The sequence below is a fragment of the Glycine soja genome, chromosome 20 (assembly GCF_004193775.1).
Source record: "Glycine soja cultivar W05 chromosome 20, ASM419377v2, whole genome shotgun sequence".
NCBI lineage: Eukaryota > Viridiplantae > Streptophyta > Magnoliopsida > Fabales > Fabaceae > Glycine > Glycine soja.
Window position 1 is genome coordinate 45,796,740 of NC_041021.1, and position 21,615 is coordinate 45,818,354.

At 32.7% G+C, this 21,615-nt stretch overlaps 2 protein-coding genes across 2 annotated transcripts; both read right to left on the reverse strand.

The window, feature by feature from the left end:
• Window positions 1-5,498: 5,498 nt before the first annotated feature.
• Window positions 5,499-8,433, reverse strand: LOC114403682 (OTU domain-containing protein At3g57810-like). Its single transcript, XM_028366785.1, has 5 exons — window positions 7,797-8,433; window positions 6,954-7,075; window positions 6,819-6,859; window positions 6,633-6,731; window positions 5,499-6,133 (listed from the first exon to the last, which is right to left on the reverse strand). Exons 1-5 carry the CDS (start codon window positions 8,266-8,268, stop codon window positions 5,983-5,985), a joined length of 885 nt encoding a protein of 294 aa, XP_028222586.1. The 5' UTR covers window positions 8,269-8,433; the 3' UTR covers window positions 5,499-5,982.
• A 4,493-nt stretch (window positions 8,434-12,926) lies between these two features.
• LOC114402514 (conserved oligomeric Golgi complex subunit 1-like) lies at window positions 12,927-21,183 on the reverse strand. Its single transcript, XM_028365118.1, has 7 exons — window positions 20,306-21,183; window positions 18,591-20,078; window positions 17,446-17,640; window positions 15,550-15,830; window positions 14,872-15,051; window positions 14,450-14,624; window positions 12,927-13,702 (listed from the first exon to the last, which is right to left on the reverse strand). The coding sequence occupies exons 1-7, from the start codon at window positions 20,990-20,992 to the stop codon at window positions 13,529-13,531; spliced, it is 3,180 nt and encodes a 1,059-aa protein (XP_028220919.1). The 5' UTR covers window positions 20,993-21,183; the 3' UTR covers window positions 12,927-13,528.
• Window positions 21,184-21,615: the final 432 nt, after the last annotated feature.

Here is a 21,615-nt window from a genome sequence, read left to right on the forward strand (position 1 = left end):
GTGAATAATATGATATGTGATTCATTAATAGATCTAGAGTATGCTCTAATACTATTTTACAATTTGAATTTGTGCTTAATTCAACCCTACAAAACCAATTTGTAAGGTGAAGGTTGTCTCCACTTATGTACTTTAATTAAGTCATATCACTAGTTAATGTGAGATCTCTAATATGACCACAAGATTATTGCTTCAAATTTTTAATGCAAATTACTAGTTAATACATACCCATTTACACCCATATAAATAAATATAAATAAGTGTTTAGTTAAAATGTTTATTTATCTTTATAACTTTATACTTGTTTTTTTAAAAAAAAACAAAACATTTTTTTTAACCATTGTTATTAGGGCCATTCATAAGCTTAGGTAATTTTGGTTTGCTCCTCTCAAAGGATGTATCCTCTAGAGATCAAGTCCTTCCTACAAATTCAGTGTGTGTTGTTAACTGAGTTATCCACTGGATAAATAATAATAATAATAATAAATTTAATCCATTTTCTAATCACAAAATAGTTTTAGTGTCCTAATCATTGACATTAATTAACATTTTTCCTATTTTTTTCTTAAAAAATAAACAAATTAGAATTAGATCTAATAGAAAAAAAATAGTCCTTTCATGATATGGCAAACATCATTGATATATATATGTTTTCATTTTGTCTATGTTTCGAATAAAACCGTTTCTAAAGGAATATACTAATGAAAACCAAAATAATTACCATACATTCTCTTGTATTCAAATTGCTTTACTTGTGTAACTGTTGCATAAATCAGGCATATTTTCTGGACAAGTATCCCTAATGTGAAAAGCATGATATCAAAGTATCAAACAAGAAAAACATGCACAAGCTATTAAAAAATAAACTCAACTTTTTCTTAGCCCGAGGCTCTGTAATTTTAACATGTACCAATACATAATTGGTAGAAGTTAGCTCCTCCTACCTTGATCATTTTAAATAGACTTTACTTGGCCAACAAATAGCAGCTAAATTCAGTGAAAAAAGTTTGAAATGGTATGGACTTTTTGAAGTAAAACTCAATGGTTAGCAATTTTTTCTTCTTTTTTGATTTTATTGTTGTCGAATAATCAGCACATTTTTCTAGTGACAAACTAATATTGTAATATTAGTTAAGTCTTACATTTTCTTTCAACCAATTAGTTATTTACACTAGGCAATAACGTGCATTCCCATAAGGAATTAATTGCAACATAGCTCCAAAGGCATAGATAACCACTGAACTTTCTATAGTCATGCCGGGTGCTTTGGGAAAAGAAATTGGGCATCTCTATCCTGCGGAGCAACCTTTATGGGTAATTTTTTTTTCTAAATTATCAAATGAGTAAATTTTAAATAAATATTCAGAAAAGGATAAATAATAGGATATCTCACGAGAGTCATAAATTATTTTATAATATATAAAGTCGTAAATAATCTTATTTAAATTAATATTTTTATATATTATTTTATTTAATATTTTTATATATTTTTATATATTTTTATATTTTTTTCTATTGTTAAGGATTTTTTTCTTAATTATAGTTCGACTTTAAAGTCATACATATAATCACAATTTCATTTTGTTAGTGTTTCATTTGTAGAAAATATATTAAATAAAATAATATTAAAAATAAGAAAATATTAAATAAAACAATATACAAAAATATAATAAATTAAGAGTTCATCTACACGTTTGATATGTAATAAATATATGATATAATAATAAAAATACTCCTTATAGAAAAATGCTTAAATAAATGTTGTTTTGATACTAAAAAACAATGGGGTCAGTAAATAATTATTTTTATTTTACAAAATATAGTAAATAATCATTCTAATAAACTACTTATTTAGTGACTTTTTTTAAGAGTACTTATTTAGTGACTTGATATATATGCAATGAGTTTTATAATTGCTTTTTTATTAATATATTATAAATATGAAGGATTTATCAATTTTATTAATAAATATTTTGTTTAAGAACTTGTTGATTATTTTTAATAAGGTCTATTCTCACGCTTATGTTTTTCTCTATTCACAAAACTCACATGGTATAATCGTTTAGTAACAAACAAATTTAATTTGAAAGAAAAAAACTATTTCCAATAGTTGACCTTTAGTTTTTCTTAATTTTTATGACTCGGTACCCTTTTTTTTTTTTGGCTACTTAATTTGTTATGTCTGCCTTAACATATTTGGTAAACCCCTTCATTGATACCTTCGAAATTCTACGCATTTGGGGGAATGAATGCGTTACTCAACTAAAGCCTACATTTGGACAAACATACGGAGATGAAGATTGTAATGACATTATTTAAAATTAATGAACCGGACTAAAATATTAATTAAGAAATTCTCAATATTAGAATTCTTTAATATTGAGATGACTCTAAAACATATTCATTGAATTGTTGACGGTATTAATTGTTAGCCCGTTGCAGTAGAGAGAATAAGAGTTTCTTTTCAATTTGAAATTATTACTCAAAATTCAAAGCAAGCTGACATAATGCTTCTATTGATGAACGAATCTAAATCTGCTGGCGTTGGAAAAGTAATTGCACTTCCAATAGTTTTAATTTAATGTTTCCTACAATATGTTAATTCTCTCAACAAAAAAAATAAAATAAAATTAATGGTTCCTAAAGGCTACAGCTTAAACAAACGTTCCAACTTTATATATATATATATATATATATATATATATATATATATAGGATTATAACTGTATGTTGCACCTTTTTTTTTTTAACTGTAGGGAACTCTGATAAATAAACAGGTAATCAGAACATAGACACCGGATTCAAGCTCTCGAACATGTCACACCATTAAATTCTGGAACATATGTTGAAGAAAATCTGCATATATATTATTCCGAACACATAGCTTTAAAACACATTTAAAGCTAGATTCTTACAGATCACAAATATTATGTATAACTTTAGTGATAACAATGACAGTAAAGAGGTACTACTAATAATTAAAATGATCTACGTGTAATGATATAAAATGACATACTGTGAAATAAAGAATATATCATCAATTTCATCTATGAAATATATATTTTTTTAGTGTATGAATATAACGATCGTACTAAAGTAAGAACATTCTTAAAATATTACTCTCTCTCTCTAAATATTTTTTAATGTAAAAAAATATGCAAGTGATTTTCAAAGTATTAGAAATTATCTTAAGTAGTCTCCAAATATTATTACTTTAGGGACTAGGAAAAAAAAAACAATATTCTAAGAATTATGTACTGTAGCCATCTCTTTTAGCCCCTTTATTTTTTGGGATCAGGATTTCTTTGAGCCAAAAATGTTATTTTTTTGTCTTCGTCCATTAATGTTGAATGACTCAAAAACTCTTCAATGGTAGGCCCAACTTTTTTTTTTCCTTTTGTATGGGCTTCATGAGGTAACTTTCAAGAGAGAAAACTTTAACATGTCAAGCTCAATTTTCAATTAGGCTCGATTCAATAAATAAACTAAATTTGAGCAATTAATTCTTTTCACAAGTCAAACTTAAACCTCAAGAGTTTGACTCGTTTACAACACAACATGTGAGTTTTATCATTTGATTTGTTATATTATTAAATCTGAACCATTCATTTTTTATGCTATCCAATGAATGGTTAATAAGTGCATCAATGCATTATTAGAGATGCTCTTATATGTACCTTAAAATTAAAAAAGGGAGTTTATATGACATGGAATTATTTAACAGCTAACGAGGGGGCAAAAGAAAGAAGCAACCGTAGGGGTTGAAACCTTTTTTTTGGGGGGGTCTTTATTCCTTCCGTGTCCTTTTTGTGTCAATGCTTTTGGGCTTTCTCCACAACTGGAAGATGCTTTTGGGCTTTTGACACTTATGGCTGAAGCTTGCAGTGAAGTGACATTCTGAGAACTATGTTGTTAGTCTGCCATTGTATATTCCCGGAGAGTACAAAGAAAATACAGACAATCTAAATTAGTTAAAATAGTAAATTTGGTCCTTAAATACTAATACATTAAAAAAATATATCTAAAAATAGTTTATTTCTTTCACGTTTGTCGTTCATTTAAGATAAGTTCATGTATGTCATCATTCAAATGCAATTTAATCATGCATATATGTACTAAATTGCATTTCAATAATAACATAAAGGATTAAATTAAAATTCTAATGATAACATGTAAAGACCTGTTTGAAACGTTAGACAAACGTTAAAGAAAAAAAAAGTTATTTTTAAAAACTTCTTTTGTTTATTAACATTTAATGACTAATTTGATTATTCCGCCTCAAGATTAAATAGGAAGAAAAAAAGGTTTATTATAAAAAATATACAACTTCTAAAAATAAATTTAAAACTTTCTCTTTTATAATTTTTTTCTTACCAGTCATAGGGCAAGAGTAGAATAAACAAGATAATTAGAAAGAACAATATTATATATATATGTATTTTTTACTAATTTTCTTACAAATTCTTATACTACCATATAATATAAATTAAAAGAAATATAATATTTCATTTATACTACCATATAATATAAATAAAAAGTAATTTTTTTACTAATTCTTGAAAATATAAAATGCATTCAACATTTATAATATAAAGGAAGTATAGGAGTTACTAGAAGAATTTATAATTATTCAAAAAGAACATCGTTGAACATTTGTTGTAACTCGTGTTAAAATAATTTTGGCCACTACTTTTTTTCTTTTTAAGTCGTGCTATATTATTTAGACTTACTTTCAAAGACTTCATTTTAGGATTTCGCTCAAAATCAAACATATATTTTAAACAATAAAGTGTAGAGTTAGTAATTTTTATATTATAATAATATATGTATAAAATTTAAAGAATTTATTTAATAAATTTTTATAAAAGGTTATGATCACGAAGACCAAATGACAGGATTTTGGGTTGTCAATGAGTAGCTCACTAAATCATTCTATTTTTACTATTTGTGTGAGCTTTAAGCAACTTGGTGAGTAACATGGTTAAAGATGTTCCTAGGTTCTTATTTATAAATCTAAGTCATGTGCTTAGTTATCCGAAGTCCGAACCTTTCAAACCTAATTATTAGGTATGTAAAAATTTCTGCTACAATAATGTATCTCTTTTTGCTGTTGCAAGTTATAGGGAAGAGATGCTTGATGTTCTGGACCAATATTAGGCCCAGTATAAAAACAAATAATTCAGTCCACCCCATAAGTAGTATCTTGATATTGGCATTCCATATCCAGACATTGGTATTTGGTACTCCAAATTTGCATCCCTAAATTGACACTCCCGAAAATCTCGATCACATCTATACTTCTTTGACCAACTCACCTAACCTCACTTGCTGTGCTCCTAAGCCAATATACAATACCATAACCTTTCTCCTTATTAGGTATGCTATCTTCTTTTCACACTCTTATTGAGTACCTCCTCACTTGAACGTGAGAGTAATTGCAAGTAACAACTATATAAAAATCCTCCAAATTTGGAGAATTTTAAAATGTTCATCAAGAATGAAAAATTAAAGATTTTGTACGATCACATGATAATTCCTAATGTTAAGAAACTATACAAATATTAAAATGATTACAGAACCTTTCCTTCTCTTTTCATCTTTCATCAAAATATATAGTCAAGTAAAATCAATGCCCTGTAAAATCCACGTTTCACTTGCTAATGCCAATCACAAATCCCAAATTACTATTGTAGCAAATTATCATCATTTTCTTCCTATGATAATTGTGGTATATTGACTTCTTAACATCAGATGACAACAAACAAACTACAAAAATTCCACCAGCAGCATGTTGAATCGAATGGAAGTTCCCTGCAGCTGAACTACAGTTGCAAAAAGTTACTAAATTCACTGAAACACTCCTAAAATGACCCCTCAAAAAAGCTCTTTACTTGAGAAGTCTTAAACTGCACCATCAAGGCAAGTAAGTTTTGTGCTGTACTAAGTGTTTATTTTCAATTTTCAGGTGTAATTATGGTCATATCATAAGGTCTCTAGTATGTCGTAGTGACCATACCCATGAAATAGCACATTGATGGAAATCTCCTTATCGTTCCTGTATTCTTCACCATATTTTGCTATGTTTACCAAATCAACCGAGCCTGTGTCTCTCATGAAAACAGAAATTGGTGTCCTGACAAGACAAGTCATGAAGCTGTGTTAGATACAGAGCAATGGGAAAATTGAAAAGAAAATAATAAGCACCATAGAAGACATAAACTAGAATTGTTTCTCCGAAGCAATCTAGGCTTTATATTGCTATCGGTGTTTTCAGTCTAAGATTCACGGATTTATATATCCATTAATTCTCCATTTCTTAAAGCTCCGTTAATATTCTTGAAAGATTAATCAACTTTTGTTGCAGGACATAGCTCTAAAATCTACTTATATTTGTTTTGGTTTACTTATGCTACAACACTATCCATCATATTTTAATCATCATTGTAACAAACTTTTAAATTGTGAATGGTAATTGGAGTAACGTAGACAACACTGATCCACAGCTTGTAACTGCACCCCCAAACACACACACTTAGTAGATGTTATGGCAAACATTTTATGCCTCTCGTTAAATGAAAGTGACAACTATAAAATAACCATAAGCAACACATAAATTCAATTCTACAACTCACTTCAAAACATGAGAAGCCATCAATAGCTCTGGTTCTCCGCCCCATACATATGGCTGTTGAATTCTCTGCACATATGTATCGAAATCCCCTTCGATAAACCTACAGATACGTCAAACATAACAGAATAACCAAGTCAAGAAAATCACAACCCAAAATAATTATATATCTTCAAATTACAAAGCTTACCACTCTGTTTCCTCGCGCCTTTTCATCAGCTCATCTACGACCTAAATTGGAATACAAAGATTGTTAGAAAAATGGAAAAGAACAAAAATGCTTGTTTTCTTTTATCTTCTAAGCTCTGGAACACAATGATCATACTTTAGCTCTTAGTTCATCAGCCAATTCCCTCTGACGATTCTCGTCAGGTGCTTTTTCCCCATTTCTCAAGCAAGCTCCATGAGCTATTGCTCTAAACAAACACCGACCATCCGCAGGTACCCCTGCACCATTCAGTGAGATTCACAAATGAATCCACATATTAACTCACACAATTTCTAACTCAATCTTTTTATCTCCAAACTAAACTGAATATCACAAAAACACTACAAATTCTCATAAAAAACTCAACAGTACCAATTCAAAAACCTTTCAGTATTCAGCTTCCATAAAAACTCCCCACAAACAGAACACCCTTCATCCTGCTTAATCGGCTACCAACAGACAATCAATAGTAACAGCAATGTTTAATCAAAAAAGTAAAAAAGGCTAATGCTACAGAAACAAAATTAGCACAAATATCATCAAACTTCAAAACAAGCAACATCAACGAATTCCTATTCTTTAAAGTGTAATCAATTTCATTTTCTCATAAAGTAGATAAAAAGTATTTCTTATATATATATGATTAAAAGTAATTTTTCTACCCAATGCAAAAGCAAAAGCATGGTTCACTTTTACATAAATCACAAATCCAATCGAAAATTTTCTATAAACATAAAAAAATATAAATTTGCATTTCATTTCATCCCCTGTCCAAAGAGGATTGTAAGTTGGATGGTTAAAAAAGAAGGAAAGAGAGAAAGGATTACCGCCGCTAACAAAACTAATAATCTAACAACTAAGCTTTTGTCCATAAAAAAAAAAAAAAGAAAAACATTTCATTTCATCCGATTAAACAACCTATGTAAATATTTAAAATAAAATAAAGAGACGACAACAAACCAGTGACTCTGTAATCAGCAGAAACCTCATACTCCTCCCGTTCCTTATCGAGAAGGCGGCAACTTTCGTCTACAGCGATTGCATCGGTATTGGTGTCAGCGTCCACGCAACTCGACGGCGGCGCGAGACAAGCACAGACGCCAAAGAGGAGCCACGCGGAGTCGGGACGGTGGAGCCACCGTGCCGGTCGCGCGTCCCAAGCGACATTCCACGATCCCTCTCCCTTCATGTCATGAAACGCAACAACGCCGCGTCGGAATCCGTCGTCGTCATTCACTCGGGGCATGATGGCGTGCCATATGGAGGCGGCGCCGCCAGCGGAGAGAAAGAGTTTGCAGGCGGTGGAATGGCGGCGACGGGGCGGCGGCGAGGCGGAAGGTGAGAGAGGGGCATGGGATAGGCGAGGAAGGGAGGCGTGGACGAGGGAGAAGAGCCAAGGTTTGGAGCGAGTGGCGCAGAGTACTCCAAGCATGGGTGATGGAGGGCTATCGTGCGCTAGGTTTGTTGGTTGTTATCCTACGCACGTAGTAGTTTCCATGTGTGAGACAAGTCCCAGCACTAGAGAGTAGAGAGAAAGATGAATATTATTATTGGAATCATCAAAATCAAATACAAATCATCGCCCATACGCGTGGGACACACTCTTCTTGGAATAAATTCCACGGATCTGCAATTTTTTTATTTGTTATAAACTTTTTATCCTCTTTCTCAATAAGAATATTCCTTAGTGGCTGGGGTTAAAGGTTGTTCAATCATCAATGCTTCCAATTTTACGGCTGTTGTTTTTCTCCGCGGTTATTTGCAGTTTGACATCATGAAATGTTGTAGGTTGAATTCAAATATCATTTACTATAATTTTACATTTTTAATTAATAAGAAAAAGTACTCTTTGTAGTAAAAAAATAGAGATAAAGTATTCTTTTAATATTTTTTTTATAAGATAATTAATTAATTCAGTTAATATATTTAATATTAATTTGTAATAGCATTTTTTTAAGTTACTCTTAACATTAATGTGACATTTTTTTATAAAATATTTTTGTTAACTTTTATTTATTTTAATCTGTTTCATGATTTATATTTATATTTATATTTAATTTTTATTGGCTATGCATGTAGATGTAAATAGTTAAAGTAACTTTCCAAAATACTGGTTGTACACTATAAGTTAGGCTATCAATATACATAAGACATTAAAAAACATGATTCAAAATTAATTTTTTTTAAAGAAAATAATTAATGTAAGAGGTATTTTAGATTGTTTCTGATTGAACATTGCGTAAAAAAAGGATTAAACCTAACTTAACTTCTAATTTGGGTCTTATGAAAATATTAGAGGGAGTATGTTTTATGCATTACATTTTATAAGTTTAATGTTTTACAGTGTAAATATATAAAAAAAAATCTATGTTGTCAATTATTTTAAAATCATTGTTGAGTGGAAACAATCCACTTATGAGTGCAAGTAAATTCTCCGAAGGTGTTTAAAAAATCTTGATAACTGATTGAGATACTCATTTGCAATGCCGAATAATTTATTTTTAAGAAAAAACACTTAGGATCAGATTCACTCGTTTTTAACAAATAAAAGTGACATTTTGTAATTGATTGATGGTGTAGATTTTTTTATACTCTTAATACATACCAATCAAATCCATGTTTTATTATCCTTTTTATACATATATTTAAGATGTTTAGGAATAATATTTTTGGAAATTATTTTTTTACTAGTTCATTTGACTATTTTATTTATTTGCCATGCCTAATAAGAACTTGAGATCTTCCACATTTGGTCGACGAAACACCTACGTGGAAGATTTTGAACAACTACTTTTTGTAGCGTTTTGAAGAGAAAAAAAGAACAAACCAAAATGGGACTATCAGATTTTAGGCCATTCTTGGAGTTTGGACACAGTACCTTTACAAGTAATCATCATTTTTGTCTAATCTACCTTTATTAAGGTTCGAAAATAGATAAAACTATTAAAAATGGCAAAATTCTTCCAACTGAATTTTAATTTAACTTTATTTGTAGAGTTTGATTTTCATTTTTACTGTAAAATTTTGAATACTATCAAAAGTTTCAACTAATTGGAAATTATATTATATGTGATTTTAAAGATAATTTTATAAAAATCAATAATTTATTATGAATAATTATTTGTGACAAAATAATTATATAAGAATTCTTTACCTTGTGAGTCCATTTATATCTATCCTCTCTAATTCTTAATCGTTACAACTAGCAACTTGTTTTGGGTAAACAAGACTACTTGCCGTATTGGAGCCATCATAAGCACGACAAGAACACGAAAACTCGACTTTATATATATATATATATATATATATATATATATATATATATTGTTTTCTTTGTCCTCAATATTTTCTTGAATTTTTTTGCTTGTTAGATCTATTAAATAGCTGCATGAGGAACAATTTAAGTGGATTTGTTCGCTAATGAAGTTCTCTTTTTCGGATTTGGCTCCTTTTGTTAATGGATATATATGACTAATACAGTATTGAAAAGTGTAATTATAAAAAAATTTAGCAGACAAACTGCAATTAATTAATGTTGTTTGCACGACTCTAGGACTAGTTACTTCATGCCCTAATGGAACAAGTAACATATATGTCAAAAGCAAATGTAATGGCATAGCACAGTCACTTACAATTACAAACTTATAAAATAACAGCTACAATTTGGACAATACCAACCAATTTTGATGTTGGAAGAAAAGTGAAAGACAACGACGTAGTGAAAATCCAATAGAATTGTCAGCTAAATTGGAACAATATGTACTTAGGAGATGGAGATAAACCTCAAAAGCCAACGAGCGAATATGAAAACAAAGGGTGGAAAAAAGAGACTGCGGGAAAATAGTTTTTTAAAAAAATTACACCTCTTCAATTTTTGATATAATTATTAATTCATTTCAGTTTGAGTGTGTTTATGAACCAAAGGAGAACTAATAGGTGTATATTAGTTGAGAATTCAATTAAGTTGGAGATAAACTCCTGTGATTTTTTGAAAAATAAATAATAAAAACACCTATTATGCTTTGATTCTCTTATAAAATAATTTTAATCACCTTAAAAAATATTTCCCCCACGTTATGCGTTTGTGTTAGATTTTCTGAAGTATGCTCCACCAGTTTTCGTTAAATAAAGAACAAACTGATTTCTCTTATGAACTGCTTTATTTAGTTTAAATGTAAAATTTAGAATTAGATGAGGCCATGATGATTTCTTCCTCAAATTGAATGCAGTCGTCCTGATTCTCGAATAAACCTGCTTTGAAATCTACCTAAATGATAAAAATGCCCACCAATGTGTTGTGCTTCTGTAGCTAATTTTATTTTCTGAAAATTAAAACAATAAACTAAACATAAGTAAATTAAATATAAACTAAACTTCTAAAGAAAACAATAACTTAAAAGGAGAAAACGACGAGATTATAAAATTCGCAGGTAGCATAGTATATATCAAATATAAGAGTTAAATGCTCAATAACATTCTTTTATTTTATCAAACGCTGTTTTAGTTGTTTTGTTTGGGGCGTAAGCCCCTTCATTCCAAAAAATAGCATTCTTGTCTAACTGAATGAAAGCCCGCCCTTTAATAAGAAAGTGTTCATGATACTCCTAAGATATAGTTTTATTAATATTGAAAATTTGAGTGCATTTCTGATTGGGCTAGTAACATGTGGTTACCCACCACTCATTTGAAAACATGTCATGAGATTTTTTTTTTCTGATATTGATATGAAATTATTTCATAAAAATAATAATTAATTTTTGTTAGAAATCACAAGGGCACGGATCTATGTCATGAGATTTCTGCAATACAATTTGAAAATCTGCTTTACATTCACATTTTGAAGATGCCCTTTTCCTCTGTTCTTTTGAAAGTTCTGTAACTTTCAACGGACTCTACCACCAGGATAGAAAAAAAATCTAATATAATTAAAATTTCATTTTGCTTAATAAATATACCTTTTTCAAATTGAGAATCCAAGTTGAAGTGTATTAAAATTCATGGAAAAGAGATAGAAGGAAGAGAGAAGAGAATCTTAATATTACTGGATAATGCTTAAAATGAGTAAATCAATTTTTATATGAGTACATTAAATCTTATATAATTAAACTTTTAACTAAATTGAAACTAACTAAACTAAATTATAACTGATTAAATTAATAACTAACTAACTAATTTTATCTCTAATAAAGTGTATATCTCTTATAAAAGAAATGTGCCACTTCCTCACTTGAGAAAAAAAATTTGACCAACAAAACGTATACTCGTACAGTATTGGTGCTCTTCTTAGAATTTATAACTTGTAAACTTCATCTAAAAAAATCATACACTTCAGATTCTCGTCAAAAGGTATAACATTTGTTTCCTCTAGATTTTCAGCACCTCAACTGTTCCTTGGCAACCATTCACCGGAAAATTCTCTTCAATAGGCAATTCATCCACCATACTAATAACAATCTCCGAATAAAAACAACACAAAAAATATTATTAAATGTTAAGAAAATAGAGACAGAATTCCATCAAGAATATAATATAAAATAGAACAAGTTCTAAGAAAAGCTATTAGAATTAAATTATCTACTACTATTATCGTTACCGTACCATTTTAGAAATAATGGAAAACATACACAAGCCTATTGAAATTTTTTAAAAAGTAAACATTTTTTTTTAAAATATGGACAAAGATATTAACCACCCCCCCCCCCCAAAATAAATAAATAAATAAAGAAGGAACGGGTATAAAGAGAAAAAAAGAGGGCAAATAGAATCTGCCAAAATTTAAAATTGGGAAAGAAACAACCAAATAGAGAAAGCAAGTAATAGATTCTGAGAAAATAGAAAAAGAAAGAGAGGGATATATATTTCTTTGCCCACGTTCTTATGTGATGTGGCGATAAAGTTGCTATTTTATTTAGTTCTTTACAAGTTTTACACAATAAAAACCAGTGAAGGCGCGGAGAATCACTACATCTAACAGCGCCAGTATCAAGAAGGTATTTTTGCCTCTAGAAGTTCAACTTAAATTTAACCGCTTTATTGGTTGATGCTAACCTGTATTTGACGTTAGTACATTTACCAAAATGAATAATACAAAATAAATAAATAAATAAACAACTGCTTATTTATGTGAATTCAATTCATTGACTATGTATCTTAAAATACAGCGTTACATTGTAATCAGAACATTAAAAAAAATCTAACAAGATAATTTGATTGAATTTATGCAACTATAGACATATACCAAAAATTTAGAACCACGCAATACAGTAGCCACGAATTATAGCAGCTCTCTACTTCTGGCATTAGCAAGATCCCATTTCCTTGACCCAAATGACACGCGAACTGGAATCTGTCATCAACACTACTTTTGCTCATCAATCTGTTGTCAAGTTTACTCATACTTACACTGTGGGCATATATATATTCACAATCGTTTCCAAGCCAAATATGATAAAATGAAGTTAATCACGGCAGTCGACATTTAGAATCCTCATCTCATACTTTATTGAACCATTTGCTCCAGATGTTTAGCATCTTTGGAGTTGAAGCTGCCAAATATGATTCTAATGTTGCTCTATGTGAGTGGTGCCATGAATAAAAGGTGTGGGGGGCTGAGAAGGTTTCATGAGATATTACACTTTATGGTAACAAGACTTTGAAAAGAGCAACCGGGATGCCTTTCGATCATTGGGCCATTATGAATCTGATCTGGGAGCTGTAAAAGATGAAAGAAGACCAGCTGCATGAGCAGGTAGAATATCTCCAAATGAGGACATGGCAGCAGCAGATCTATCCTTAAAAATGCCAACTTGACCATCAGTTAGTATGGATCCCAGTTTAAAAGTACTCTCCCCGAACCTGCTTCCAACCTAGAAAAAGAATAAAAATAGTATCAAGTACCCACAAAACTATGCAATCAAACCACGTATTCTAAATCAGATTTTAGATATAAGAATGGAGATGTATCAGTATACAAATGCATGTAAGGAAAAGGTGTCATATAATTCAGTCATCACATGTGACATTACTCCCAATATTAACATATATGCAGCTAATATTGTAAATAACGTACATGGAAATCTACTTGGTCAAGCATTACGATGATATATGCTCAAACACAGCATGAGAAGAAATCATTACCAATATTCTGCTACAATTGTAAGGAATTTGCTCAACATATCAAGGAACCAATTATAATTGAATGGATAACCTTTTCCTGGCTAGAGCAACACATGATATAAGTACTAGGAGAAGGAGATAAAAGTTTTATGTGGTCTAAGAATTTGTAAGACTCAGTATTAATTCCGTCAAATACTGCAGGAGAGCAGTCCAAATATAAAAACTAAGGTATTATTTAGATTTTGGTCAATATAGTACCCCCAATAATCATTTGGCTTATGGACTGTAGTTACATTAAACAGTTGTCCACAGTGTTGCAAAAATGGATAAGACTTGAGAGTTCACTGCAGTGTTGTGCCATACATGTGTGATATGCAAAAGCATGACGTTTTGGGGAGTGGGGTATCAAATTATCATAATTTCTTAGTTACAGAATATGACAATGTCCAAATTTAAATTGCAATAAGACAAGAAATAGTACCAAAATTTGATGATACCTGCATAAAAGACTTCAGTAATGGTGCCGCCACCCCCAGACTTGAACTGTCATCCAAATTTATCTTTTGAGAAAGTTCTCCATTTGTAATTGAATTCCACGAACTTCTTGAAGAGATTTCACTTGATGATGGAGTAAAGGCCTTCTTTGTCCCTCTAGAGGACAATGCTGGAGCACTGGATTCACCAAGAGGTAAGTTTGTAAATAAGACATGACATTTAGAGTATCAATCACTAGCTTCAGAATGTACATTAGTAGGTTTCCTAGCAAAATTGCTCATAAAAGTAGTCATTGAATAAACCATTGTATTTAAGCTAATTTAAATTAAATACATAGAATAATGGTAAAAGAAAAAAACACAGAACCATGCATTATGAATATGAAATGACAGACAAAACAAATAAAATACAAGATGTGACTAACCTGATGGGGAGGTATTTAAACCGGGGAACTGTAGAACACCTCAGAATATTAGATTCTGAATTAGTAGGCAGTTTCTGAACAGTATCTGTGTACATACGGTTGAGTTGTACAAAGAAACCAAAGAGAACAGCATGTCGTAGGTAAGACTGTCTCTCATTCTCCCAGAGATATGGCTCATACCTTTAACATAAAGAAAGAAGATCAGAGATGACAGTGCAGAAATTACTAGAAGTACAAAATCATTACACACTGCCAATTTAACCCTTTGCAAGTGATGCATGCTACAAATTCTCTCTAACCATGAATTTTGCAGCAAAATCCACCATTGCAAAAATTCTGGGGCCTAAGTATGTTATGTAGATCTGCTCCTGCTTGAGCATGCAATATGGGATGGTCGTTGCTTGAAATGAATTATGGCATCTTTGAAATTCATGATCAGTGCACATGCACAGCCTTGAGATGTCATTTCTATAAGTAATCTATTTCACTCAATCTTTGGAAATTTTTGTGTTTTGGAGAGTTTTTTTCCTTTTCTTATTTTCTTCTAAATTAAACTAATTTGGTTATTTCCTTTAATTTTTAATCATTACATAAGCCAACTGTTGATGGATTGCACATCTTGTGTTCCTACCACATACTAAAACAAAGGAACAACTTGATCGGAAGAATGAGACTTACGTAAGCCAGTCTATGGGATCCAGTTTCTGAGAAAGACGATTTAACAATTGATTTGAACGTTCTCTAATGGCTGAGGTTGTCAAACTTTGATCCTGCTTCCTTCTGCCAGGTAGCTTTGCTTTTGGGTTACTAGATAATTCCCCAACCATGTTTGAATCACCACCAGAGAGAACATCAGTAGCAAATTTGAAATTTAACAAAACCTGCAAGACTCCTTTTTCTGACACTTGATGAACACCACTCTCTGCAGTGGAAAGAAAGTCCTCAAAGATTCCAGTAACCTGTATAATAAAATAGTTATTGTAGATGTACATGCAGGAAAGAACATAGCAACACAGTCATTTGAAACAATAATACATGATAAATTGATAAGCCATTGCTTAAAAAATTGCATCAAAACATTAAACAAATCAGGATGAACAGGCTGGGTGTCCAAATGACACTTTGGTCATAGCAATATTTTCTTGTACTTGTATTCATTGTAAAATAAAAACTGCAACGCAGTGTGTTTCATTTGCACTGGGATTTAACCTAACAATTTTTAAGGGATAAGCTGCTGCCTTACCTCATCAGTTTCAACAGTTGGCTTTCTTAGGCAATTTTCTTCAATATACATAGAAAGGGGTGGAGTGCTATTATGAGCCAGTTTTTATTGTTGTTTGACTAAGAGATATGCAAGTATTTTTTTTTTGTACTTTAACTGTCACCAAGTTTTTAATTAATTCCAAAAAAAAGTTAAAGGAAATAAATAAATAACAAAAAGATAGAAACTAGTAATTTAATGATATATTGATAAAAACCTTGGGAGAACCACATCCAAGGCCTTGAAACTCAACACCAAAATTCCATACGATGCAATTGCATTCCCAACATATATCTATAAGCAAAACTTTGTTTTACTTTTAGGCCACATACTGCAGAAGAAAACAATAATTTAATGATACATTTATATTTTTCAATGTTTTTCTTGTAGAAAAGTTTTCCACAGCATTTGGTTTACATCAAGAATAAGAACCCAAGCATTGCAAAGGCCACACTATTGTTTAATTATCCATAGCTCCCTTGTAAAAGCATATGATGCTAGCCGTCAAAATTATGCTAATAAGAAAAAAGTGAGGTTACTTTCACACCCATGCTTGGATTCACTGATTCACTCTCATTTAATTCAAAGTATACGAAGAAATTTTTGGCCTTGGAGATTTCAGGAACTTTCATATCCCATTTGAGTACCAAAACACACCGGTTCAACTATACTCATAGGCACCAGAATGCAAAGATAAATGATGAAATCAAAAGGATTTAGCATATCAAATGGTGTTTAAAGGACCTCATTGAAACAGAATCTTTCTATTTTTTCAATTCTCCTTTGGCGACTAACCAATAATCCATTCAGGGTCTTAATAACTTGATTTCAATTACTTTCTACAGGGGGTGGGTTTGGAGATAGGATGATTATCTCTGTTACTCTGAGATCCTAGTGGCAAGAGCACAACTCAAGTGTAACAATAAATTTTTATGATGAATTAATTCAGCATGAATTCAAGAATACCAACTACTCTGACATGAATTTAACAAAGACTACACTACCTAAAGTTTTAAGTGAGCTGACATAGAAAACAGCATACTTGACACTATGAATCATTTAAACTTCTGTTTATTCTTAACATGGGATCCAAATATTGCAGAGAGATTAGGAAGTCTTGCCACATTTTCAGATCACTTATCATTGTTTTGTGTCTTATGTTTTTATATTACTGATTTACTCTTTTATTTTCAATGAAACCTCATTTTCTATAGATAACCAAAAGGAAAGACAGAAAATAAATTAAAGAGAGACAGAGTCATGTTAGTAGACATGAAAATCAAGCAGGCTAACACATCCACAGGAAAACCTACCTTTTCCAGTAGCCTTGATGCAAGTTTATGCAAAATCTTCTTGTCAAGTACATGACCTCCAACTCTATGAACTTCTTCACAAGCTCTAAATAGAAATGAGATGATATACAGAGAAGGCATAGATGGAAGAGATATTTTCATATCTGATTGGTTCTCATCGGACTGATCTTGCTTGACAATGATATCCTCCCAGCCCTGTTCAGACAAGCAAAAAATTAACAACCTTCAACATTAAAGGCTATAACTTGGTCAGCAAATCACCAATACAAGGTCCCACCAAAGAAATAACAGGTTAAAAACAATATCAAACAAAGACAATGCTTCAGGTTGATGGCATCTACTATCCTTTCAAAAAGGAAAACAGAAGTTAAGCTGGTTCTATATTTAAAGGCCACAAGTTTTCATTTGACATATGACCAACAGTTGAAGATTGAAGATTAATACCCACAAGATTCATTAATATATTAGTTGCAAAGTAAAAGATCATAGTGAAGAAGTGAACAAGCACTTCTTTAACAAATTTTCAATTCGTTTAGTTCTCCGAATCTCAACTAGACTACAGTAAATTAAATACTGACTGCTAAAATAAAATAAATCTGAAGAGATAAATCACTATCTTCTTGATATGTTAATGAAAATTTTGGATTCTTTTTAAAGTTTTCAAATTTAACCAGGTTTCCTATAGTTGCTCACATGCCTGTTTTGGTAGACAATTTATCATGTCAGACTATAATCACATGGTATGCTGTGCTATAAATGTTCAAGTAGGAATCAAGGACAAGTTTTGACCCAATGTCTGTCTGCTAAGTGGTTTTCCCTTCTACTGATACAAATAGGATGAGGAGCTTAACTTTATTGACTTCCAGTATTTTCTGTTTTTATTTTACTCTATATACGTAAAGAATTTCTTATCCTCATTCTCATGCTTTCCTTCTCCATTTCTTCAAACCTAGCAAACGTTTTGTTAACAGAGATCTTTAAAAGGAACACACAAGTATTATAGTAAGACTTAAAGGTTCATAAAACGATAAAGGCTCACAAGTGGAAGATTAATATGTATAGTCTTAAGAAAAAACAAGTTTAAGCCATCACATGCCATGGAAAAACAAAGAAAACAAATTGAGGGGGAGGTGAATAACACTTACCCTCCAAGGTGTGCTCAAAGATAAAGCATCATCTTGTTTAAGATCCTGAGAGACAATGGCAGAAAGTTCATCTGAGATCCATAATATCCACAAGTTGTAAGCTCTAATGCAAAGATCCCCAATGGTCTTATTCAGTTCTTCCAACTCATGGCTTGCACCTTCTCTCACGCCAAGCAAAGCAGATACGGCAGATGAATTTTGTCTTTTAGAGCCAAGGCTTGTTTGTCTTCCTGGACTATCACAAATAGCAGAATCAGACCCAAATCGAGATTGTTTCACCAGTGTTGGTAATTTCCCAACTGCAGATGCATTCCCATTAGCCCAAAATCTGGGAGAACCAAGTATCAAGGGTATATGTTTAGAATGATTTTGGAATGCAAACAATAAACGTCCAATGAAAAGAGATTTTTCAACAGTAACAGCTGTTGGCACCTTGCCATTTTCTGTTGGGGCATATAAACTATCAAGCTCTTTCTTCAGTGTCATTAATATAGAAGACACACATTCATAACATTTACTTTGCAGATAAGGTGCCAGATCCTTCAATCTTCGGGAAGCCTTTGGAGATTCTAAGAAACTTAAAAGATCCTCAAGGATGCTCTGAAAAGAAACATCAACTGCATCCCTGATTCGACTTACTTCAGGACCAAAATAGGCATTAAGACAATACTGAAATTCGCTCTCTTCAGGCTGGACTTTAAACCCAGAAGCAACTCCAGTTTTTCTGGCATTTGATTCTAGAAACCAAACACCACCAGCCGTAGAAGGTCTGTTCAAATACCCCTGAACATCTTCCAGCTTGGTACAAAAGTCATCTATAGCAGAAATTGAGTTCAGCACATCAACAGCACCTGTTAGCTCCCTAAATCTCAAGTCAATGATTGCTTTCATCCTGCCAACAAAAGCATCCTCAAATATCTCATCCCAAAGATCTGAATCATCTTCCAAAACAAGTTCCCGAATCCTACTCCATGGCAACTCTATCTCCGAGCCAAAAACACTCTTGAGCCATTCCAGACTCTCCTGCAGAACTTGTTTGCTTTCCATTGTCTCCCTTATTGATTTCTCAGCACAAGCCAGATCCTGGCCACTACCGACGACATCAATCAAATTTCTTCCACTTATCTTGCTTACACACCCCCTCAACCATGCAAAACAAGTATCAGCAATGTAACGCTTATCAAGCATCACCATGATTGATTCCAGTTTATCTCTGAACGACTTCCAAAGCCTAACCTCCTCATCAGGATTGGGAATCCCACCAAACAGCTGTGATGCCGGAGGAGATCCCAGAATGACCTTGTAAAAAAGGGGCATATCATTCAACACCTGCAAAAACAACTCACCCACCTGCCCCACGGTAACCTGAATTATACCCAACACATCACACAAGATCGAAACCACCAAGGAGGAAGCATCACCAGGACCAGCATTCCCCAAAATCTGCGATATCCATGACTTCCTCGATTCAAGAAACAAGCTCAACACCTGATTTCCATCAACAAATCAGTTTAAACCCACCAAATAACAAATCCAGCAACTAACCGCATTTCAAATCAATCAAATCTACAAACCATAGGCAACTCCACACCAATCTGTTCTTCATCAACTAATCACTCCACACTTCATACACATAAATCTAGGCATAAATCCACAAACTGAAAGCATTTATTACATGCGCACCAACTCAAATTCACAATGAATAAACCAAATACCTGCTTAGGCTCGAGCTCGTCGATGACGGCAACGGCAGCGAGCGCATCCGAGTAAGCGGAAATGGCGAGGCCGCGCTCGAGCAACCGGTCGCGGCTGCGCTGGGAGATCTGCGCCCTGAAGCTCTCGACGATCTGCCACTGGTGCTGGAGCATTGCAAAATTGGAAAGGAACTTCTTCTTCTGGTCATCGGAATCGACGAACAAGTGGTGGTGCACGTTCTTGGCACGCACGTAGCGCGAGGCGGCCTCGAGAAACATCCCTTCGTCGAGGCAGCCCCAAATGTTCTCGGGCGTGTCGACGAGGTACTTGACGCGGCAGGCGGCGCCGTAGGTCCAGGCTCGGGACTGGGAATGGAGCTTGGTTTGGGACTGGGATTGGGATTGGGAGAGGGAGCGGATGCGGCCGTGCACGGCGGCGATGTTGCTGGAGATGCCGTTGCAGGAGACCTTCATGAGGACGATGGAGTCGGCGGAGTCGATCAGGTCACGGTACCGGTTGCCGACGAGTTGCCGGAGTTCCTCCTTCTTGTCCTCGATCTGCTTCCGCGTCGCCGCCTCCGTCTTCCGGATCTCGGCGATGGGCTTCGAGCGGAAGAGGGACTCGGCGTCGCGGCTGCCGAGGGTGAAGATGCGGTGCTCATCGGCGTGCAGCGACGGAGCCGCCGTGGCGGGAGATGAGACTCGCATGGCGGCGGCGGAGGTGGTGGCGGTGGCGGTGGCGGTGGCGGTGGGTTTGGGGGTTTAGCGGCTTGGCATTGATCTCTCCGGCGGAGGACGGTGGAGGAAGGAGAGTGGAAAATTTGGAGAACGGTCACTTGGAAGAGGGGAAAGAGAGAAATTCAAGGAGAGTTTCGAAAAGGATAATTTTTTATGTGAACGACGTCGGTTTTACGGTTGAAAAGGAATAATAAATCGATTGAATTAATTTTACTCCATAACATTTTTACTTTGGAGATTTTTTTTATTTGATTTACTTACAATTTTTAAAAAATTTACTCATAACAAATTAATTTAACACATTTTTTATTTTTAATAAATTTGTGAATTTTATCTCTAATCATTTGTCTATGTCTATTGATTACTAATAAAAGTATACATGACATAAGTATATTTTTATTTTTATTTTTAGTAAAATTATTAAATTTTTTAGAAAATTTTATGTTTGTTTGTTTTTTTTATATTTTGAACAATTATTACTCTTAAGTCTTAACTTTTGTGGACAAATAATGATAAGTAAAATCTGCAGGTATTTTAAATGATAAAGATAAAATATGTTAAATTAATTTGTTTGAAATAAAATTTACGAAAAA